Source organism: Pecten maximus, chromosome 11 (assembly GCF_902652985.1).
Source record: "Pecten maximus chromosome 11, xPecMax1.1, whole genome shotgun sequence".
NCBI lineage: Eukaryota > Metazoa > Mollusca > Bivalvia > Pectinida > Pectinidae > Pecten > Pecten maximus.
Genome location: NC_047025.1, coordinates 42,760,276 through 42,785,487, shown reverse-complemented (window position 1 = coordinate 42,785,487; position 25,212 = coordinate 42,760,276). Strand labels below are relative to the sequence as shown.

General features: G+C 36.5%; 1 protein-coding gene across 2 annotated transcripts; it reads right to left on the bottom strand.

Annotated features, from left to right (window-relative positions):
- Positions 1 to 8: 8 nt before the first annotated feature.
- On the bottom strand, positions 9 to 25,212 carry LOC117338009. Of its 2 annotated transcripts, none has more exons than XM_033899171.1 (12): positions 25,135 to 25,212; positions 24,195 to 24,405; positions 23,218 to 23,362; positions 20,958 to 21,066; positions 20,641 to 20,726; positions 20,350 to 20,446; positions 11,109 to 11,263; positions 7,174 to 8,297; positions 6,310 to 6,485; positions 4,842 to 4,982; positions 3,171 to 3,275; positions 9 to 1,247 (listed from the first exon to the last, which is right to left on the bottom strand). In XM_033899171.1, the coding sequence occupies exons 2-12, from the start codon at positions 24,384 to 24,386 to the stop codon at positions 1,124 to 1,126; spliced, it is 2,454 nt and encodes an 817-aa protein (XP_033755062.1). In that variant the 5' UTR covers positions 24,387 to 24,405; positions 25,135 to 25,212; the 3' UTR covers positions 9 to 1,123. The 2 variants fall into 2 exon arrangements, with proteins under 2 accessions (XP_033755062.1, XP_033755063.1); XM_033899172.1 differs by lacking the exon at positions 25,135 to 25,212 and adding an exon at positions 25,019 to 25,117.

The window sequence follows — 25,212 nt, the reverse complement described above, 5'->3', positions numbered from 1 at the left end:
ATATGACAAATAATCAATAAGATTTATTGCACAAGAAATCATCATAGAATAACAAAGAAACTATTAACAATGAAATACTATTGACAACAGTCAGTCATTGTGAAGACTGTTTAAACAAGTTTACTGTATATCGGTATTGCTGAAGCAATGTGTCCCCTCCTAGCTAGTACACAATTGATTATTAAGGAAGACACAAATCAGAAACTTTAATATGATCTGTAAAATGTATTGAAGTTCAGTTTATTACCTCCATAAAATGTACAAAACCACAAATGCTGTAATGCTGTACATAAAACATCTGTTAAAACTGTGTACCCACAGTACCATCACAACACAGTTCTAACTTGTGTCGAGATTCAAAATAACACTAAGAACAGACATAAAAGGTATACAGTACAATACCTTGATGTCAAAAATATGCAACTCAACTCTGTTATAATTACATTTCAATTCCAAAGTCCCAATAACTTTATGTCTAGATTTTTGCCATCATATATTTGATGGTGAGGAGTACATAGTATACCCTCCACATGATTTTAAGATGTTGTATTCAGGAGAGCTGCCAGGACAAAATCCCCTATTCCTGTATATTATCTAGGATGGACATAACTATTCCTGTATATTATCTAGGATGAACAGTCCTCTTTTCCTCTATTACTGGGGATTCCTGTACTATCTAGGATGGACATAACTCTATTCCTGTATTACTTAGGATAGACAGACTTCTACTCCTGTAAGATTTAGGATTCCTCTATGATTTTAGGACTGACAGTCCTCTATCCCTGTATGATTTAGGATTGACAGTCCTCTATCACTGCATGATTAAGGATGGACTGTATTCCTGTATGATTTAGGATTGACAATATTCCCGGCCCGGGTTATAGGTAGTTAGGATTCCTGTATTATTAAGGATGGACAATATTCGTTTCCTAGGCTATAGATAGTCAGAATTTCATTATTTTTTAAGATGGACAATATTCCTGGCCCGGGCTATAGGTAGTTAGAATATCATTATTTTTTAGGATGGACAATATTCCCGGCCCGGGCTATAGATAGTCAGAATTTCATTATTTTTAAAGATTGACAATATTCCCGGCCCGGGCTATAGGTAGTTAGAATATCATTATTTTCTAGGATGGACAATATTCCCGGCCCGGGCTATAGGTATTAACTGTAGTCTGTACTCCAAAGGAAGATTTTCTTCTATCAACACATCCAGTGAGTTGTTGTCCTTGATCAGGCGTTGTCTGAAATAAGGTACACACAATTAATTATGATCATCAATGTTTGTTCATAGATTTTTATTCCAGTAAGACCTGTCTACAAAATTAGAGGTATTGTAATCCTACCATACAACCATATAGAATTTTTTCATATGTGTGTATGTAGAATAGGGATATTGCACCCAGGGGGTCACAAAATGTGGTGAAACCCGAGGCTTGTCGAGGGTTTTACCACATTGTGTGATCCCAAGGGTGAAATATTCCTAGACACACATAATGAAAGAGTCTTTTTCTCTCATTTCACTATGATCAAACTTCGGGCAAATTTGTCTCTCAGCCATCAATTTTCTTCATTTTCTTCATTTCTTGATTGACATTTTACCAAAATACTTACGATATTCTGGAAGATCATACCCTATTATGGAAAACTGTATGTTTGCACACAAATTTCATTTCTTTTATGGTTCAGTGATGGATAATTCATCAATAAAAAAATGCTGTAACTTGACTGATCTTTGACATGGATGTGATGAAATTGTTAACATCAGAGAAAAAGTTCTATCAACAATACTTTGAAAAGTCAACGAGGAAAGGAGTTTTTCAATTTTACATATAATGTAATTTGGACTTCAACATATTTGATCATTTTACAGAAGACACAGTACTTATAATTACGAAGGCACATTTTTTATAAAAAAGAAACAACGTCATTGTCATTGGAATTCCATTCACAGTTCAAGGCTATTGGGAGTGATGTCAATCTCGATTGCTATGATGCGGCAATGTTTAGTACAGTAACGGAATGATATTTTCACTGAGTTGAAATGTCTAATTGTTTTACCTTGTAGCCCTATCGGTATGATACACATTTCTACTATATATAGGTATTTTTATAGTTAATTCTAGCTTTTAAAACCCGACACAGACAGTGATGACTGACAGTTGTAAGTGTTGTCCCCTCAAACACAGATTACTCCGCGAGCGAGAAATGCTATGTAAGATAGATTTTACTCTGATACTTCACAGGGTTATCCGGCCGTTGCTAGGGAAAAGATCTTACACAGCATGGGTAAAGACAGCCAGCACGCGCTATATGATAAACGATGATGTCATAAATTTTGACGCACATTCCAAGGAGCATTGAAGATGGTGCGATGAAAAACTTTCATGAAAACTTACGTTTGGTTGCAAGTATATGAGAAAAATAATCAATCATGGCTCTGTTCCGCGAACAAGGATATCTCAACCCTCGTGCAAGAGTTTGGCTGGCCAGCATTCGCAAGCCTCGTGCTGACTGGCCAAACTCTTACACTCGGGTTGAGATATCCCTGTCCACAGAACAGACCCATGATAGATTCTATTATTCTTATATAGCTATCTTACACGGGCAAACTCTATCTAACATGGTGAGATATTAGAGAATGATATAGTTTATTGATGCCTGATCTAATAAAGGGTTAAAAAATACCACTTTTTTATCAAAACTACAAGGTCTGGAGCCAACATAAGGTAACGGTATGTGGGTAAGGTAAGATGGGCACATCTTTATCCTCACATTCCAGAATATGAAATTTAAGAATGATTTTGATAAGCTTTTTTCACGTTTAACCAGTCACATGATTCAGCAAGATTATATCAGAAATTAGCTGAGTGACTTTATCTGTGGTGTTAATTTGAAGTTTTACAGCACCTGTGTAAAACCTGCAAGGTTATGTAATACCTAAACCAGGGCTGATCATCTCACCTTCAGCTCAAGGTCAAACATTGCCATTGTCAATGTATTACAAAGTTTATATCCACTTCTACAGAACTTCTGGTATTTGTTGTTGTTTATCTTACTAGTCTGTGTTAACACAGGAGGTAGTTACTCGACTTACTGCCATATACAACATCTCATAATAATCCATGCAAAGCATTTTGGAAGAAAATCAGCATAGAGCTACAAACCTCTTCATTAGGAGTTCCACATCTGTGTCATCGATAGTCTTTCTCCCAGCGTGGTGACAATAAGCTTCAAGGTCAGCTGGCACCTGCTTGAAGAACTTTTCTGTCCTGAAACACCAATTAGTAATGTAAAGGTGTGAAATACAAGAAAATCTGTTACAGATTATATTACAATATCATAAAACTGTAATACAGCATGGCCCGTGCCCCCACTACCCACTTATATTGTGTCATATATTCAGATTTAAAATAAAAGCAGACTAAGAAACTATGAAACATAAGTTTGAAATTCCACAAACATTCCTTCTTCAATCAATCTGGACCAATTTCCATTTTTTATGTCAAATTCCCTCGAACCACAACAAAACTCCCTTATTGTCTTCATATAATTATCACATGCATGATAAGGTGATTGCCCATAAGGAACTCGATTTTCACAAAGAACCTTAGTTGACCTTTAAACTCTGAAGCTGAAAAGCAATCCTAAGCATGTACTTTCAGTAATGAAGCACTTAAGGACGTTTGAGTATGATTGACCCCACGAAACTCGAGTTCATGCACTATGGTAACAGTGACCTATCTGATATCTTCAAAAATGCAAAAAACTAGCGAAGTCAAAAACATGTCAAAAGCAGGTTTGTTTCCCAAATATCCCTTAGTTTGAGTCTGGGAGAGGATAGTATAACCCCTCAGGGAGCCTAATCTCAATTATCAGTACCCTTGTACAATTATAAACTGATGTGTTAATGCATTTCAACACTTGCACCAAAAACTTAAAGCAGGCCCCCCCCCCCCCCCCCCCCCCCCAAAAAAAAAACCCCAACAAAACTATTATTTCAGTTTGACTCCAGGAGAGGACAGTATAACCCCATAGGGAGCCTTAAATGAAATATCACAACCCTAGTACAATTATAAAGTGATATGTTAATGGCATTCACAGTCAAAAACTTTACATTTTTGTTCACATAAAAGTTCTAAGTCAAAAACATGTCAAAAAGCAGGTTTGTTTCCCAAATATCCCTTAGTTTGAGTCTGGGAGAGGATAGTATAACCCCTCAGGGAGCCTAAAGTCAAATATCAGTACCCTTGTACAATTATAAAGTGATTTGTTACTGCCTTTCAACACTTGTACCTAAAACTTAAAGTTGGAAAACCAACGCTGAACCCGGGGTGACAACATTAACTCTCCCTCTTCTTAGAACAGACAAGCTAAAAAGGAGCATTTTTGTAAAATTACTTCAAGGGGCACAACTAAGTGTAGTTTTGGTCATTGTCACAAAATTTCAGAAAGATCTGGTGAAAAATGAGCGAATGCATAGCCGACAAACTTGTGCTTTTTTTACATTAAAAGGGCATAACTCTCTTAGAAGGGGGTCAAGGTCATTAATTTGAACAATTTTGAAAGCCTATCTGGCATCATCCCAATATGCTACAGACACACCCTTTGGTTAAAGAGAGGAAGTCACCTAAAGATTTTAGTCTATTTGACCCCTGTGACCTGGAAGGAGAAGTTGTTTAAAGGAAAAAATTGACCCCAGACGTTCAGACAGACGTCCAGATGGAAGACGGATGCCACACCCAGCAATAAGCTCACTTGCCCTTTGGGTAGTTGATCATGAGCTTAAAACTAGAAAGACATTTGTAGTGTTATGGTCTTTGATAAAGGCAGCTTACACATTGATGAGCTCCGGGAGGACATCCGCTGACACCTTCATCTTACAGTAATGGTTGAAGACATTTTTTATCACAGACACTGGTAGAGGGGCAGTTTGTCGAGTTTTTGCTTTAGTCTTCCTCTGTGTTTTTTTCACATACCTGATAGAAAATGATTGCACTTATTACATCAATTTATTCTGGGTAGAGATGTACACTGCCATCCATAAAAAACATACAAACTCTTTGACTTGTTGAAATATCATAAGTGAATCAGAAACTATAACTTTTCAATTCCTGGCAGATTTTTCATTTGTCAGAGATAATGGCTTTTTATAATAACCTATCCCCATACAGTTTTAGCAGGGACCAATTTTTCGAAATATTCCAAAAAAAATGCATAGAAAATATTTGATAAAAGATGCACTTTAACATCACCATGAATTCTTCCTCTAAAACTTAAGTTATTCTGTAAATGTCTGCTCTCAATTTAATAAAGTTTCTAAGAAAGACATAATATTGCAAAGATGATGCATTTTAGTTATTCTGTGAATGTCTGCTCTCAATTTAATAAAGTTTCTAAGAAAGACATAATATTGCAAAGATGATGCATTTTGAGGATTTGTAGACCATCAATAACTATATTGACTACAGACAGGCTACCAAAGCATTACCATGATTCATACAATATGATATTAACTGGATCTTATATATGACAGTGTATATATAGGCACCCACACATTTTGGCTGTGTTAACACACACTGCATATAGAGAGCATTGGTTAGGTGTTACACATAGTTAACAGCAGTATGATCAGGCCAATAATTACAATAATTATATACATTGCAGGTCCTAGTTTCTCTTTCTGAAGTTTTGAACTTTACAAGGATTTCTATAACATAAGACTACCACTTGACCAACTGTTTTTGTTAAACAGAACCATGGTAACACTAACACCATATTTTCAGTATAGTGTCAGTGAGATACATGTGTCACTTTGATTTCAAGGAGATAACTGTTACCAACACCGACTTATCATCAGCTGACAACAAAGAAAAGTATCAAACAAACTGCCTGTAAAACTTGACAGCTCCTTTTGATATACATGTTGGCATAAGATACCTTTTTTTTGCTCTTTTAAGATAAGCTTTGGTTAAACTTTGACATTGTTATCTAGATTATAAGACTCTTGCATCATGTGTGTATGTAGGATAGGGATATTCTTATATAGCTATCTTACATGGGCACTCTATCAAACATGGCGAGAAACGAGAGAATTTTTTCCCTTTCATATACTGCTGCTTTCACATTTGGCCAGTCGTGCCTAACTCCTTGGTACAAGGTGAGAGTTGATCAGTATACACTAATATTATATTAGAATATAGAAATTTTAAATGTATCTATCATACTACATACATGTATAACAAGTTAAGCAGGTGGACATTGTTCCTTGTAAGATTGATGTAAAGTTTGTTGTTATGGACTTACGGCCTTGTGGTGTCTCCAGTATCCCTGAGTACTTCATTAACCGACCGAAGGGGAAGGGCAGATTCCCTGTTCAGTATATCAGTCAGTGGCTGGAGACCTGGACCCTTACTATTCTGTGGTGTGGCTAACTTAGGCGTCTTTGCCAGTCTGAAGTTTTCTGTTATATCCTCCGTCATCTGTCAAGACAGGTACAGGTCATATTATAATACTCAGGTGCTTGTTGTTACACCAGAATCATTAAATGTGTCTCTAGGTTATTTTAGTTTTGAAATACTCCCATTTAGACAGCTAACATGTAACAAGAGCTCTGCAAGCAGGGAGCATGATACGCTCATCACTGGAAAAGCTACCCCTAATATATGTATAAACATAATTGCATCTTGTTGTAGAGACCAAAATCTTAGAGGAATTGAATAAGAAATAGAAAACCGTCTTGCATTTTCTACACAATGCCCATATTTGGTAAAGAAAGGCGCATAACTCTGGAAAAAATAATCACAAAATTCTGTAACACTAACTTGTATTACTCATATAAATTTGCTGATGAATAAAGGTAAGAGATTGCTAACAAAGAAGTGTTAATGAATGAGCTTTACCTTAGCAAATATACAACACAGGTTATACCGATAGTTGAAACACGAGCCAAAAATGGTATCCCTTAATATTTAGACAAACTTTTACTGATAGTTACCCTTGTAGGAATATAATACTGATGGTACATAACAACCTTTGATAAATAAACTACTTGGTTTTAACCCATTTTATTCTATACTACTACTATACCATCCTTTCAGATTTTAAAAGACACACAAAGTCTACATTTACTTCTGTTGATATTAATATGTATGTAGTGACAGAACATACCTCTTCTGTTTCCTCAAGTTCCCCTTCAGACTCCATATCAAAATCTTTATCAATAGGTTCCTCCTCCTCCTCCTCCATATGTGGACTTCCCTCATCTAGTACAAAATCTGCCTCCGCATCCCCCTCATCCTCCTCTTCCTCCACCATCTCTCGGACACTCGTTTGTTCATTGCTGACCTCCCTGTCCTCATCAGCGACACCGGTACTAGGGATAGCTATGTCCGTGTTTCCTCTGACCCTTTTATCCCCCTGATCCTCCATACCTGGTATTAACCTGGAGCCACCTGTACTAGGAGCAGCCATGTCTGTGCTTCGTCTGACATTTATATCACCCTGACCCTCCATATCTACTAAGCTGGTGGACTTGTCGAATATAGAATTGCTATGCTCATTTTCATTGTTATCAACTGGTTTTACAGAGGTTACCAATTCTGGTTTGGATCGATTACGATCAGATCCAACAACTTCGACAGCATTGCCACTTACATTACTGAATTTGTCTAGTGTGTCTGGACATTCCTCGTTCTCCTCACTTTCATCGTCTGCCTCAGCTCCATCTTCCGACTGGGAGGACGGGAGGGGTTTGGATGGAGAGGACTCCGGTGTTCTGCTGTCCGCTGTCATGTTGTCCTCCTGTGTTTCAGGAATGTACACAGAAGAACTGCGCCTACTGTCATCTACTGATGTTTGGTTTGTGTGCCGACTGTCATCTACTGACGTTTGGTTTGTGTGCCGACTGTCATCTACTGACCTTTCGTTCGTGTGCCGACTGTCATCTACTGACCTTTCGTTTGTGTGCCGACTGTCATCTACTAACGTTTTGTTCATGTGCCTACTGTCACCTACTGACGTTTTGTTCGTGTGCCGACTGTCATCTGACGTTTTGTTCGTGTGCCTACTGTCACCTACTGACGTTTTGTTCGTGTGCCGACTGTCATCTGACGTTTTGTTTGTGCGCCTACTGTCATCTACTGACGTTTTGTTTGTGCGCCGACTGTCATCTATTGACGTTTGGTTTGGAGAACCTTGGATCTCCTCCGTGTTAGGAACTCTTACAGGGGATGAATTAGATGTTGTTTCGTCTTGAGATGAGGGTACCAGAACATTTTCACTCAGGTTACCATCTGAAATACAGGATTCCACATTATAATTCACTGTGTTATGTTCTATATAATTCTGGCATGTCCTTACCTCTGAGGACTCGAACCCATATTCCTTGAAATAGTATCTCTCCCACTTCCCTTCATAGGTTTGTATCGACATGTTTAACTGCCAATACTCTAATAAAACACCTCACCTGTATCTAGGTTTGTATCGACATGTTAAACTAATACTGTAATAAAACACCTCACCTGTATCTAGGTTTGTATCGACATGTTAAACTAATACACTAATAAAACACCTCACCTGTATCTAGGTTTGTATCGACATGTTAAACTAATACTATAATAAAACACCACACCTGTATCTAGGTTTGTATCGACATGTTAACAACCAATACTATAATAAAACACCTCACCTGTATCAAGGTTTGTATCGACATGTTAAACTACTAATACTATAATAAAACACCACACCTGTATCTAGGTTTGTATCGACATGTTAAACTACTAATACTATAATTAAACACCACACCTGTATCTAGGATTGTATCGACATGTTAAACTAATACTCTAATTAAACACCACACCTGTATCAAGGTTTGTATCGACATGTTAACCCTTTGCCACATGCAGGTTATAACACTTCAGCACTCTGTGCCAATAGTGCAAAGATACATTGTTGCAATGCAACATTATTGCGCTGACTGAAATATACATACACCATCTCAATGGCAGTTTTTGAGAAATTAAGCTTTGTTTTGATTAATTTTTCTAAACCTAATTTTGAAAGTGAAATAGTTGTTTTAGACATTTTTAGTAAGTTACAATTATGTTCAGAATTTCTTAAATTTTAATTCTGTGCTATTTTCTTTATAAAATCAACAACACATAACCACGAAATCAGCTGTATACAAACAGAACAGAAAAATTTCAAAATATTTTGACAATGTAATTTATAATTCATTGAATTCCTGTACATGAAATGATTCAACATTAACTCCCAAATGAAACAAACTGAATTTTCAAAGTTTTCACAAGAATATTTCAACAGTTCAGGCTTAAGCCTAGAATATTTTATATCCGATGTCGCGACGAAGGAATGTGTATCCGACCATTTTGGGTCAAATCTACCTTCGTTTTTCAAATGCCGGCGAGCGTAGTTATTAGTGTGTCGAGCTATGGTGGAAACTGATTCTCATTGAAGAAAAGGTAGAAATAATCAATGGGACTTGCAGTATCAACATCAAAAGTTTCTGGAAGTTCTGGCCCCGTTTCCCTAACAAAATCATTTACTGTGATCGGCGAAAAATCTCTGTCAACATTACCTAATGGCGGCGGTACAACTAGTCGCCGTTCGTCCTCATTTTCGGACTCGTTATCTGTTGACAGTTCATTTAGAACATCGTTAAGATCAATATCTGACTCAAAGTATTCAGGTCCAAAGCCATCGAACTCTAAATTATCATCATCGTCGTCAAAAATGTCGCGCAAAATCGTAGCCACAGCCGCCATCACGCCTCGTTGTTGTCACACTTTTCTACACTCATGACTCACACTTTCTAGGTTAATTTATTCAAAAACTTTCGTATGAATGACGTGTACAAATCTGATTGGTCGATGCATTGATATCTTCTTAAAATAGTATCAGGGATTTCCTGATAGGTGTCGCTCTCAATCACGGGATTTTCCATGTCTAAGTTTACCGAACCGGCATGGCGTCGAGAGGCGCTTACATTGAGATAATGCAGAGGCGTCGAGAAGCGCTTACATGTGGCAAGGGGTAAAGGCGTCCAGAGGCGCTTACATGTGGCAAAGGGTTAAACTACCAATACTCTAATAAAACACCACACCTGTATCTAGGTTTGTATCGACATGTTTAACTACTAATACTACAATAAAACACCACAACTGTATCTAGGTTTGTATCGACATGTTAAACTAATACTCTAATAAAACACCTCACCTGTATCTAGGTTTGTATCGACATGTTAAACTACCAATACTCTAATAAAACACCACACCTGTATCTAGGATTGTATCGACATGTTAAACTACCAATACTCTAATAAAACACCACACCTGTATCTAGGATTGTATCGACATGTTAAACTACTAATACTATAATAAACACCACACCTGTATCTAGGATTGTATCGACATGTTAAACTACTAATACTACAATTAAACACCTCACCTGTATCTAGGATTGTATCGACATGTTAAACTACTAATACGGTAATTAAACACCTCACCTGTATCTAGGTTTGTATCGACATGTTCAACTACTAATACTATAATTAAACATCTCACCTGTATCTAGGATTGTATCGACATGTTAAACTACTAATACTATAATTAAACACCACACCTGTATCAAGGTTTGTATCGACATGTTAAACTACCAATACTCTAATAAAACACCTCACCTGTATCTAGTATTGTATCGACATGTTAAACTACTAATACTATAATTAAACACCTCACCTGTATCTAGGTTTGTATCGACATGTTAAACTACTAATACTATAATTAAACACCTCACCTGTATCTAGGATTGTATCGACATGTTAAACTACTAATACTCTAATAAAACACCTCACCTGTATCTAGGTTTGTATCGACATGTTAAACTACTAATACTATAATTAAACACCACACCTGTATCAAGGTTTGTATCGACATGTTAAACTACTAATAGTATAATTAAACACCACACCTGTATCTAGGTTTGTATCGACATGTTAAACTACTAATACTATAATTAAACACCTCACCTGTATCTAGGATTGTATCGACATGTTAAACTACCAATACTATAATTAAACACCACACCTGTATCAACGCTGTCCTCTTTAGTTTCTTTATAAGAGGACAGGACCTCCTTGAATCCAAACATCTGTGAGGATGAAGTGAGGTTTGATCTTGGACTTCTCCTTATGGGCATCCTCTCTCTGCTGTCATCAGCATCCACAGCTTCATCACCAGAACTGAATTTATATAAGGTGTTATAAACCTGGTGTTATAACCTATTGTCACTATTGCATCAGATTATTTAGTTTCTTATACTTGTAAAATTCAGCTTTTATCTTAAAGTTGCTTCAGCTCCCTCAATGATTTTCTTAGTGAATGATCTTCATGTTAACTACTAATAAAGATGACAGTGGGCTTTGATGCACTTTTTTATCATTAATTCATGGATGATGGGGTCTTCAATATCAAAACAGAAAAAATGTGAGGGTTTATCACCCTGAAAAAGTCAGGATCATTCTGTGATGTGGTCTCAGTGTAGCAGTTGGTGGCTAACTCAATACATCACATAATATCGGAAGGCATATCACATAATTAAGGGGGTCCGATGTACAGTCACTAAAAACGTTTACGCTGATCTTAAGTTAGATGTAGTCATTACAGAAGTTTATACTGACCTTAAGTTAGATGTACAGAGTCACTACAGAGGTTTATACTGACCTTAAGTCAGATGTAGTCACTACAGAAGTGTATACTGACCTTAAGTCAGATGTACAGAGTCACTACAGAAGTTTATACTGACCTTAAGTCAGATGTAGTCACTACAGAAGTTTATACTGACCTTAAGTCAGATGTAGTCACTACAGAAGTTTATACTGACCTTAAGTCAGATGTATAGTCACTACAGAAGTTTATACTGACCTTAAGTCAGATGTACAGAGTCACTACAGAAGTTTATACTGACCTTAAGTCAGATGTACAGAGTCACTACAGAAGTTTATACTGACCTTAAGTCAGATGTCGTCACTACAGAAGTTTATACTGACCTTAAGTCAGATGTACAGAGTCACTACAGAAGTTTATACTGACCTTAAGTCAGATGTAGTCACTACAGAAGTTTATACTGACCTTAAGTCAGATGTAGTCACTACAGAAGTTTATACTGACCTTAAGTCAGATGTAATCACTACAGAAGTTTATACTGACCTTAAGTCAGATGTCGTCACTACAGAAGTTTATACTGACCTTAAGTCAGATGCACAGTCAGGACAGAAGTTTATACTGACCTTAAGTTGGATGTACAGAGTCACTACAGAAGTTTATACTGACCTTAAGTCAGATGTACAGAGTCACTACAGAAGTTTATACTGACCTTAAGTCAGATGTACAGTCACTACAGAAGTTTATACTGACCTTAAGTCAGATGTATAGTCACTACAGAAGTTTATACTGACCTTAAGTCAGATGCACAGTCACTACAGAAGTTTATACTGACCTTAAGTTAGATGTATAGAGTCACTACAGAAGTTTATACTGACCTGAAGTCAGATGTATAGAGTCACTACAGAAGTTTATACTGACCTTAAGTCAGATGTACAGTCACTACAGAAGTTTATACTGACCTTAAGTCAGATGTAGTCACTACAGAAGTTTATACTGACCTTAAGTCAGATGTACAGAGTCACTACAGAAGTTTATACTGACCTTAAGTCAGATGTCCAGTCACCACAGAAGTTTATACTGACCTTAAGTCAGATGTACAGTCACTACAGAAGTTTATACTGACCTTAAGTCAGATGTATAGAGTCACTACAGAAGTTTATACTGACCTTAAGTCAGATGTACAGTCACTACAGAAGTTTATACTGACCTTAAGTCAGATGTATAGAGTCACTACAGAAGTTTATACTGACCTTAAGTTAGATGTCCAGTCACTACAGAAGTTTATACTGACCTTAAGTCAGATGTAGTCACTACAGAAGTTTATACTGACCTTAAGTCAGATGTAGTCACTACAGAAGTTTATACTGACCTTAAGTCAGATGTACAGAGTCACTACAGAAGTTTATACTGACCTTAAGTCAGATGTACAGTCACTACAGAAGTTTATACTGACCTTAAGTCAGATGTATAGAGTCACTACAGAAGTTTATACTGACCTTACGTCAGATTGACAGAGTCACTATAGAAGTTTATACTGACCTTAAGTCAGATGTACAGTCACTACAGAAGTTTATACTGACCTTAAGTCAGATGTATAGAGTCACTACAGAAGTTTATACTGACCTTAAGTCAGATGTAGTCACTACAGAAGTTTATACTGACCTTAAGTCAGATGTCCAGTCACTACAGAAGTTTATACTGACCTTAAGTCAGATGTCCAGTCACTACAGAAGTTTATACTGACCTTAAGTCAGATGTACAGTCACTACAGAAGTTTATACTGACCTTAAGTCAGATGTACAGTCACTACAGAAGTTTATACTGACCTTAAGTCAGATGTCCAGTCACTACAGAAGTTTATACTGACCTTAAGTCAGATGTCCAGTCACTACAGAAGTTTATACTGACCTTAAGTCAGATGTAGTCACTACAGAAGTTTATACTGACCTTAAGTCAGATGTAGTCACTACAGAAGTTTATACTGACCTTAAGTCAGATGTACAGTCACTACAGAAGTTTATACTGACCTTAAGTCAGATGTAGTCACTACAGAAGTTTATACTGACCTTAAGTCAGATGTAGTCACTACAGAAGTTTACACTGACCTTAAGTCAGATGTACAGAGTCACTACAGAAGTTTATACTGACCTTAAGTCAGATGTACAGAGTCACTACAGAAGTTTATACTGACCTTAAGTCAGATGTACAGTCACTACAGAAGTTTATACTGACCTTAAGTCAGATGTAGTCACTACAGAAGTTTATACTGACCTTAAGTCAGATGTAGTCACTACAGAAGTTTATACTGACCTTAAGTCAGATGTACAGTCACTACAGAAGTTTATACTGACCTTAAGTCAGATGTACAGAGTCACTACAGAAGTTTATACTGACCTTAAGTCAGATGTACAGTCACTACAGAAGTTTATACTGACCTTAAGTCAGATGTAGTCACTACAGAAGTTTATACTGACCTTAAGTCAGATGTCCAGTCACTACAGAAGTTTATACTGACCTTAAGTCAGATGTCCAGTCACTACAGAAGTTTATACTGACCTTAAGTCAGATGTCCAGTCACTACAGAAGTTTATACTGACCTTAAGTCAGATGTCCAGTCACTACAGAAGTTTATACTGACCTTAAGTCAGATGTCCAGTCACTACAGAAGTTTATACTGACCTTAAGTCAGATGTAGTCACTACAGAAGTTTATACTGACCTTAAGTCAGATGTACAGTCACTACAGAAGTTTATACTGACCTTAAGTCAGATGTAGTCACTACAGAAGTTTATACTGACCTTAAGTCAGATGTAGTCACTACAGAAGTTTACACTGACCTTAAGTCAGATGTACAGAGTCACTACAGAAGTTTATACTGACCTTAAGTCAGATGTACAGAGTCACTACAGAAGTTTATACTGACCTTAAGTCAGATGTACAGTCACTACAGAAGTTTATACTGACCTTAAGTCAGATGTAGTCACTACAGAAGTTTATACTGACCTTAAGTCAGATGTAGTCACTACAGAAGTTTATACTGACCTTAAGTCAGATGTAGTCACTACAGAAGTTTATACTGACCTTAAGTTAGATGTACAGTCACTACAGAAGTTTATACTGACCTTAAGTCAGATGTACAGAGTCACTACAGAAGTTTATACTGACCTTAAGTCAGATGTACAGTCACTACAGAAGTTTATACTGACCTTAAGTCAGATGTAGTCACTACAGAAGTTTATACTGACCTTAAGTCAGATGTACAGTCACTACAGAAGTTTATACTGACCTTAAGTCAGATGTCCAGTCACTACAGAAGTTTATACTGACCTTAAGTCAGATGTACAGAGTCACTACAGAAGTTTATACTGACCTTAAGTTAGACGTACAGAGTCACTACAGAAGTTTATACTGACCTTAAGTCAGATGTACAGAGTCACTACAGAAGTTTATACTGACCTTAAGTTAGATGTACAGAGTCACTACAGAAGTTGATACTGACCTTAAGTCAGATGTACAGAGTCACTACAGAAGTTTATACTGACCTTAAGTCAGATGTACAGAGTCACTACAGAAGTTTATACTGACCTTAAGTTAGATGTACAGAGTCACTACAGAAGTTTATACTGACCTTAAGTCAGATGTACAGAGTCACTACAGAAGTTTATACTGACCTTAAGTCAGATGTAGTCACTACAGAAGTTTATACTGACCTTAAGTCAGATGTAATCACTACAGAAGTTTATACTGACCTTAAGTCAGATGTCGTCACTACAGAAGTTTATACTGACCTTAAGTCAGATGCACAGTCAGGACAGAAGTTTATACTGACCTTAAGTTGGATGTACAGAGTCACTACAGAAGTTTATACTGACCTTAAGTCAGATGTACAGAGTCACTACAGAAGTTTATACTGACCTTAAGTCAGATGTACAGTCACTACAGAAGTTTATACTGACCTTAAGTCAGATGTATAGTCACTACAGAAGTTTATACTGACCTTAAGTCAGATGCACAGAGTCACTACAGAAGTTTATACTGACCTTAAGTTAGATGTATAGAGTCACTACAGAAGTTTATACTGACCTGAAGTCAGATGTATAGAGTCACTACAGAAGTTTATACTGACCTTAAGTCAGATGTACAGTCACTACAGAAGTTTATACTGACCTTAAGTCAGATGTAGTCACTACAGAAGTTTATACTGACCTTAAGTCAGATGTACAGAGTCACTACAGAAGTTTATACTGACCTTAAGTCAGATGTCCAGTCACCACAGAAGTTTATACTGACCTTAAGTCAGATGTACAGTCACTACAGAAGTTTATACTGACCTTAAGTCAGATGTAGTCACTACAGAAGTTTATACTGACCTAAAGTCAGATGTATAGAGTCACTACAGAAGTTTATACTGACCTTAAGTCAGATGTACAGTCACTACAGAAGTTTATACTGACCTTAAGTCAGATGTACAGAGTCACTACAGAAGTTTATACTGACCTTAAGTCAGATGTATAGAGTCACTACAGAAGTTTATACTGACCTTAAGTCAGATGTATAGAGTCACTACAGAAGTTTATACTGACCTTAAGTCAGATGTACAGTCACTACAGAAGTTTATACTGACCTTAAGTCAGATGTACAGAGTCACTACAGAAGTTTATACTGACCTTAAGTCAGATGTACAGAGTCACTACAGAAGTTTATACTGACCTTAAGTCAGATGTACAGAGTCACTACAGAAGTTTATACTGACCTTAAGTCAGATGTAGTCACTACAGAAGTTTATACTGACCTTAAGTCAGATGTACAGTCACTACAGAAGTTTATACTGACCTTAAGTCAGATGTACAGAGTCACTACAGAAGTTTATACTGACCTTAAGTCAGATGTACAGAGTCACTACAGAAGTTTATACTGACCTTAAGTCAGATGTACAGAGTCACTACAGAAGTTTATACTGACCTTAAGTCAGATGTATAGAGTCACTACAGAAGTTTATACTGACCTTACGTCAGATTGACAGAGTCACTATAGAAGTTTATACTGACCTTAAGTCAGATGTACAGTCACTACAGAAGTTTATACTGACCTTAAGTCAGATGTATAGAGTCACTACAGAAGTTTATACTGACCTTAAGTCAGATGTAGTCACTACAGAAGTTTATACTGACCTTAAGTCAGATGTCCAGTCACTACAGAAGTTTTATACTGACCTTAAGTCAGATGTCCAGTCACTACAGAAGTTTATACTGACCTTAAGTCAGATGTACAGTCACTACAGAAGTTTATACTGACCTTAAGTCAGATGTCCAGTCACTACAGAAGTTTATACTGACCTTAAGTCAGATGTCCAGTCACTACAGAAGTTTATACTGACCTTAAGTCAGATGTCCAGTCACTACAGAAGTTTATACTGACCTTAAGTCAGATGTAGTCACTACAGAAGTTTATACTGACCTTAAGTCAGATGTACAGTCACTACAGAAGTTTATACTGACCTTAAGTCAGATGTAGTCACTACAGAAGTTTATACTGACCTTAAGTCAGATGTAGTCACTACAGAAGTTTATACTGACCTTAAGTCAGATGTACAGAGTCACTACAGAAGTTTATACTGACCTTAAGTCAGATGTACAGAGTCACTACAGAAGTTTATACTGACCTTAAGTCAGATGTACAGTCACTACAGAAGTTTATACTGACCTTAAGTCAGATGTAGTCACTACAGAAGTTTATACTGACCTTAAGTCAGATGTAGTCACTACAGAAGTTTATACTGACCTTAAGTCAGATGTAGTCACTACAGAAGTTTATACTGACCTTAAGTTAGATGTACAGTCACTACAGAAGTTTATACTGACCTTAAGTCAGATGTACAGTCACTACAGAAGTTTATACTGACCTTAAGTCAGATGTACAGAGTCACTACAGAAGTTTATACTGACCTTAAGTTAGATGTCCAGTCACTACAGAAGTTTATACTGACCTTAAGTCAGATGTAGTCACTACAGAAGTTTATACTGACCTTAAGTCAGATGTAGTCACTACAGAAGTTTATACTGACCTTAAGTCAGATGTACAGAGTCACTACAGAAGTTTATACTGACCTTAAGTCAGATGTACAGTCACTACAGAAGTTTATACTGACCTTAAGTCAGATGTACAGAGTCACTACAGAAGTTTATACTGACCTTAAGTCAGATGTACAGAGTCACTACAGAAGTTTATACTGACCTTAAGTCAGATGTACAGTCACTACAGAAGTTTATACTGACCTTAAGTCAGATGTACAGAGTCACTATAGAAGTTTATACTGACCTTAAGTCAGCTGTACAGAGTCACTACAGAAGTTTATACTGACCTTAAGTCAGCTGTACAGAGTCACTACAGAAGTTTATACTGACCTTAAGTCAGATGTATAGAGTCACTACAGAAGTTTATACTGACCTTACGTCAGATTGACAGAGTCACTATAGAAGTTTATACTGACCTTAAGTCAGATGTACAGTCACTACAGAAGTTTATACTGACCTTAAGTCAGATGTATAGAGTCACTACAGAAGTTTATACTGACCTTAAGTCAGATGTAGTCACTACAGAAGTTTATACTGACCTTAAGTCAGATGTCCAGTCACTACAGAAGTTTATACTGACCTTAAGTCAGATGTCCAGTCACTACAGAAGTTTATACTGACCTTAAGTCAGATGTACAGTCACTACAGAAGTTTATACTGACCTTAAGTCAGATGTCCAGTCACTACAGAAGTTTATACTGACCTTAAGTCAGATGTCCAGTCACTACAGAAGTTTATACTGACCTTAAGTCAGATGTACAGTCACTACAGAAGTTTATACTGACCTTAAGTCAGATGTAGTCACTACAGAAGTTTATACTGACCTTAAGTCAGATGTAGTCACTACAGAAGTTTATACTGACCTTAAGTCAGATGTAGTCACTACAGAAGTTTATACTGACCTTAAGTCAGATGTAGTCACTACAGAAGTTTATACTGACCTTAAGTCAGATGTACAGAGTCACTACAGAAGTTTATACTGACCTTAAGTCAGATGTAGTCACTACAGAAGTTTATACTGACCTTAAGTCAGATGTAGTCACTACAGAAGTTTATACTGACCTTAAGTCAGATGTAGTCACTACAGAAGTTTATACTGACCTTAAGTCAGATGTAGTCACTACAGAAGTTTATACTGACCTTAAGTCAGATGTAGTCACTACAGAAGTTTATACTGACCTTAAGTCAGATGTAGTCACTACAGAAGTTTATACTGACCTTAAGTCAGATGTACAGTCACTACAGAAGTTTATACTGACCTTAAGTCAGATGTAGTCACTACAGAAGTTTATACTGACCTTAAGTCAGATGTAGTCACTACAGAAGTTTATACTGACCTTAAGTCAGATGTAGTCACTACAGAAGTTTATACTGACCTTAAGTCAGATGTCAGTCACTACAGAAGTTTATACTGACCTTAAGTCAGATGTAGTCACTACAGAAGTTTATACTGACCTTAAGTCAGATGTCAGTCACTACAGAAGTTTATACTGACCTTAAGTCAGATGTCAGTCACTACAGAAGTTTATACTGACCTTAAGTCAGATGTAGTCACTACAGAAGTTTATACTGACCTTAAGTCAGATGTAGTCACTACAGAAGTTTATACTGACCTTAAGTCAGATGTACAGTCACTACAGAAGTTTATACTGACCTTAAGTCAGATGTAGTCACTACAGAAGTTTATACTGACCTTAAGTCAGATGTAGTCACTACAGAAGTTTATACTGACCTTAAGTCAGATGTACAGAGTCACTACAGAAGTTTATACTGACCTTAAGTCAGATGTACAGAGTCACTACAGAAGTTTATACTGACCTTAAGTCAGATGTACAGAGTCACTACAGAAGTTTATACTGACCTTAAGTCAGATGTACAGTCACTACAGAAGTTTATACTGACCTTAAGTCAGATGTAGAGTCACTACAGAAGTTTATACTGACCTTAAGTCAGATGTAGAGTCACTACAGAAGTTTATACTGACCTTAAGTCAGATGTAGTCACTACAGAAGTTTATACTGACCTTAAGTCAGATGTACAGTCACTACAGAAGTTTATACTGACCTTAAGTCAGATGTACAGAGTCACTACAGAAGTTTATACTGACCTTAAGTCAGATGTACAGTCACTACAGAAGTTTATACTGACCTTAAGTCAGATGTAGTCACTACAGAAGTTTATACTGACCTTAAGTCAGATGTAAGTCACTACAGAAGTTTATACTGACCTTAAGTCAGATGTAGTCACTACAGAAGTTTATACTGACCTTAAGTCAGATGTAGTCACTACAGAAGTTTATACTGACCTTAAGTCAGATGTAGTCACTACAGAAGTTTATACTGACCTTAAGTCAGATGTAGTCACTACAGAAGTTTATACTGACCTTAAGTCAGATGTACAGAGTCACTACAGAAGTTTATACTGACCTTAAGTCAGATGTACAGTCACTACAGAAGTTTATACTGACCTTAAGTCAGATGTAGTCACTACAGAAGTTTATACTGACCTTAAGTCAGATGTAGTCACTACAGAAGTTTATACTGACCTTAAGTCAGATGTACAGAGTCACTACAGAAGTTTACACTGACCTTAAGTCAGGCAGCAGATGTATAGAGTCACTGATACCCTCCAATGTAGACCTGGTCAAATGTCCGGTACTGGATCTCCTCTTCTTACTGGCACTTTCTGTTCAACAGATAATCATTTGGTCCTTAAACAAGAAACCATATTGGTCAATATTGCTCACCTGCTTCCAATGCAACTTTGAAGTTGTTCTAGGTCATTTTGTAGATGCTAAGTTGATTTCCACATGATTCAAATATAAGAATTAAAGCTAAATTCCTCATTTTTGAAGCACATGGACTAAGCCTGCTAATTACCTGTAGTGTTGGTTTGTATTAAACCAGTGTTAGATCGCCTTGTCCGACGACGAGATGAATTCATCCCACTCCGATCTTCTTCTATGCTGAAAATTTTCAAAAATGTAGAATAAATAACTATGTAACAATGGAAGTGCACTGATAAACACCCTTGATGGAATGACATGCATTTCATCCTGGGACTAAATATACTAAAGTCACAATCCAGGACAAGTTTACTACTAAATATAACATCAGTTAAGCCAGTCTTGTTAATTAGCATATTTCCAGCACCATATAATGATTCTAATGCTGATTACAGGAAGATTCCAACAAACCTAGGAGACATGGGAAGGAGCTGGATGGAGTCACTGACTGGAAGGGCTGGCAAAGACTTCCTACTGGATCGACGGGTCTGAGGACGGACATAGGGTGTCTCCTCCACACCTGAAACAGTTCACATTACACTGTAACTGTCAACAGGTTCAATGCGTTTCCTCTATCTAAATTTTAGAGTGGACTATCTGAGCCTGCATAGATAGGGAAAATAACACTTTTTACCTTTCTCAGCTTTAAAGCAAGGTAAACACATAACTTGAAATATATAGAGGCTATTGAATGGTTTCCCGTTGAATATAACATATATTTCACCTTTGACACAGAATATATTAGTACTGATAATTTTTGATGTGTACATTATTAAGGTTTTCAGTAGAATACATTATACATAAATTTCAAGAGTATGACAGCAGGGCTTAGATTAAGTTTTTTCTCCTGCTAGGCACTTGCCTGGTACTAGTGACTACCGAGAACTCACTCGGCCCATCAAATTTTACTGGGCACCATTTTGGTTAAGTACGTAGGTAGGTACTACCTAGCATGTATTAATTTTTTAAGGGTTGGTGACATTTGTGCATGTTGTAGTTCACTAATTTAATATACTGAATTAAAAAAATACATTGATGAATTTTCTTACTTTTTTCTTTAAGGAGGGACCTAGGTCATGCTTGCTTTCGTTTTAGTCTACTTTCATTTTCAGTTGACTTTTCCTTTGTTTTATTGTCACTGTCTGAAGTTGTAGCTTTCTGTGTAGTAAATTGACCTTGTGTGTTTTCCTGCATTTCCTTTTTTTTAAATAGCTAGGCTAGTCTGTTTTCTTTAGGATTTTTTCATGGGCCATCAATTTCTGTTCAACTTTCCTGAACAAAATGGGAAATTCCTCAATTCAATCGGCGTCCTATAGATGATTTAGATATCATGTTTGTTGTCAAATTAAAGCGCACATGTGATTACGACTAGATGAAAGGACTGACACAAAATGCAAGAAAAATTATTTGGTTATTTAATTTTTGTAACTTACATTATGGTATCAATTTAATATGAATTGTTTTGCATGGTGTTGGGATTATACGGATGTGCCCTATAACCATTGAGAGAAAAGTTTACTCGACACAGGGACGAGTGGTAAGGATGAACCTACTCGGCACCTGAGCATTTTCACTCATCCAGACAATGGACAAGTACTGAATCGAAGCCATGGTGACAGAATATCATTTTTTCATGAGTGCAAAAGTACGAGTTAAAAATATATTCGCCCATAACAGTGAAATATGTGTTATTCAAAAGGAAATTATCGAATTTCTATTTATTTCATTTTTAAAGTCAAATAAACAGAAAAAAAACAATATGTTGAAAAAGAATGGAAAAAACTAGCAAAATCTTTTATGTTTCATCCTGATGACGTTATGTTTGACAACAAGGTACCATTTGTAGTTTTTTTTTACTAACTGTTGTGAAATGAGTACTTTTTTTTTTAAATGCAACGTATATTGCAGAATTCAGCAAAATAACCACCTATATAACCTTTGATTTATTTGGATTCAAACTGAAAATTGGCAGATTCAATGCAGTGATTAGAAGCACAGTTCAGATTGGTCAAAAACAAAATTGATAGCATCACTAGTGATGATATAAGGTTTTATCAGATAATTCCTAATATTTTACTCGTCTGGTAAAAATGTAATATATTTCATTATCACACAAGTGTTAGCAACCCTGAATAGGTAACCTTGATAAGTAAACACCTCCTTTAAGTTGTTATCAGCAAATATTTCAAACACAAGATGTTTTCTTTAATTACTTGCTATGATAGATTCACATTTCACAACATTAAACAAATTTTAATTATAAAGTGAGGAAGGAAATAGGAACCTTGCCACTGTGATTTCTCACTAAATGTACCAGTGACCTTGTCACTGTGACTATCACTACAGGTAACCAAGCCACTGTGACCTCTCAATACTGCTCACCTTGCCAGTCACCTCTCACTACATGGCCCTAATTAAATGACCATGGCTGTCGATGGGCCGTAAAACCTAAACAAACAAACAAACCTCTCACTACAGGTAACCTTACCACTGTGACCTCTCATTACACGTAACCTTGCCATGGTGACCTCTGACTACAGGTAACCATTTATTTCACATCATTATTTATCTTGTGTGACAATTCAGGCAAATTTAACTTAACTCTGTTGTATAGTTATTTTATTGTTGTCAATATGGTTACAATGATTTCCAAACTAGAGGATAATGATACCTTGTTCTATAAGCATGGCAATGTTGGTTCTGGGTGTGAAGTTGTCAACAGTTACATTGACTGGGGCTGCAGGGAAGGATCGTCGGCGCCTAGTCCTCACAGTCGACAGATGCTCAGTCTTCGCATTTGTCATATATGTTTCAATCTGAATGATAAAAGATAATAACTTTGAAGTATGAGTGGAATTACACAGCTTATGTCCCTGGCAGTTACACTCTGTGATAGCTATAGATTCATATAGCCTTTGAGCTAACAAGATAAATAAAGTCAAATGTAAATGACATGTAATGCCAATTATTGATGAAGCAACTCTGTTATATGTTGAAGAAGGAGTCTGTAGTGTTAATAATTAGTCTGTATATGTCCTATCATTCAAACTGAAACCTATTGTATGGCAGGGTTCACCCTGGACCCAAAAATCATGGGCCATTTTTGACAAGATTTCAGAAATCGCATGGGCCAAAACATAGAAAATTGAAATTTATGAGTTTTGGTGGGCCATTTTTGAAAATATGAGGCAAATGGCCCCCATGGCCCCCTCCAAAGTTATCCCTGGTATGGTATTATGGTAATGAAGGGAATGTTGTGCATTCAATGGATAAATGTCATGCATGATGAAATGAATATTTCCTATTATACAACAATAGTTCTTAAATTTATTCAAAGTTAAAGGTGCATGTACATGTATATGTTCTTTATATATGTAATGGAATGTATGTCTGAACAATGAAAAATTCTCTCACTCAACAAGCAGACATCTGCCACAAGGCTAAAGGGCAATGGAATTCGGGCTAGTTTGAGCTAGTAAGGTGACCTCTAGAGTACATTATGGACACTTGCTCAATTATACACCATTGGAGAATATATGTGTCTAGTTTACACATTGCCACTAATTATAAGTGTGGCAAAGTTACGGAAGTTGTGTAAATAGCATCAGTTACTGTTAATTTCTTTGTAACCTTTGATAACTTATATACCATGGCACGAGGGGTTTTATCTGGCAAGTCCTGTCGCTTCCTCTTTGTGGTTGACCGAGTGTCAACCCCAGGTGATGGGATCTTGTCTGGAGTGCGGATGAGAGCATGCTTCCACCGTTTTGGAACTTCAGTTTGGTGGGTTTGGGCCGTCTGAATGAAGCCCTCAATGAGAGATTTAGGAGTTTCCTCCATTCCTTTGTTAAACAAGTATCTGTAAATGAATTCAAAATGCAAGGATAGATAAATCACACAAATTATTATTTATGTATGCTTAAACTGGTAAATTATTGAGATACACAGTGGATGTCATTTATGGCTTTTATTTTATTTGATGTGTAGTACTTTGACTTTTGTAAGCTTATAACTGTTGGCCATTTCAAAATCAGCTGGCAATTGGGGTGGGACACAGGGGTTTGTAATGAATGACCATGCTTATGATAATAATCAAATTATGCATAAATTAAATTTATAATGATTTTGATCTTGATTCTTATTTGGATTATTATCCGGTCGGGTTTATTTATTATTATAGCTAAACCGAACTGACAAAAATAAAAACAACATCTGAAAATAATGAAATCAATTTTGTTTCGAAATAATAGAGCATTTATTTACTTATTTCGATAAACACGTACTGCTTTCAAGTGTCGTTTTGCACGCATGCATTTTTATCCCAAAAATGCTGTTCTAGCCAGTTTGGTATAGCCATAAATAGCTACAATACTGTAGCTTTATATGAAATGGTGATTAACTGACATTTGCCGTACCCGACTTTATTTACAAACTACAACTTCCCTGTGGTTGTGATAAAAGCCAAAGATTACCGAAAAAGTTCATAAAATCCGCTGTCTCATAGTCACAAATGTAATTCGAAGTAAAAACATTTGTATTTCACTATCAAAAGAGCTACGTTTTCTTATATTGACAGATAATAACGTACAAATTAGTGAAATTACGATGTAAACAGTTGGGTATCTTTCCTCTCCATTCCAATTAGCCGCCAAAATATTTACTTCCG

What these genes read in the sequence shown, in the direction of transcription:
- LOC117338009 (XM_033899171.1), bottom strand. Translation starts at nt 24,386, where the DNA reads ATGGAGGAAACTCCTAAATCTCTCATTGAGGGCTTCATTCAGACGGCC. An exon ending in AGAGGACAGCGTTGATACAG is followed by an intron (nt 8,298 to 11,108) that starts GTGTGGTGTTTA and finishes CCTGTATTTCAG; the next exon opens with ATGGTAACCTGAGTGAAAAT. An exon ending in CTCCCGGAGCTCATCAATGT is followed by an intron (nt 3,276 to 4,841) that starts GTAAGCTGCCTT and finishes TTGGTGTTTCAG; the next exon opens with GACAGAAAAGTTCTTCAAGC.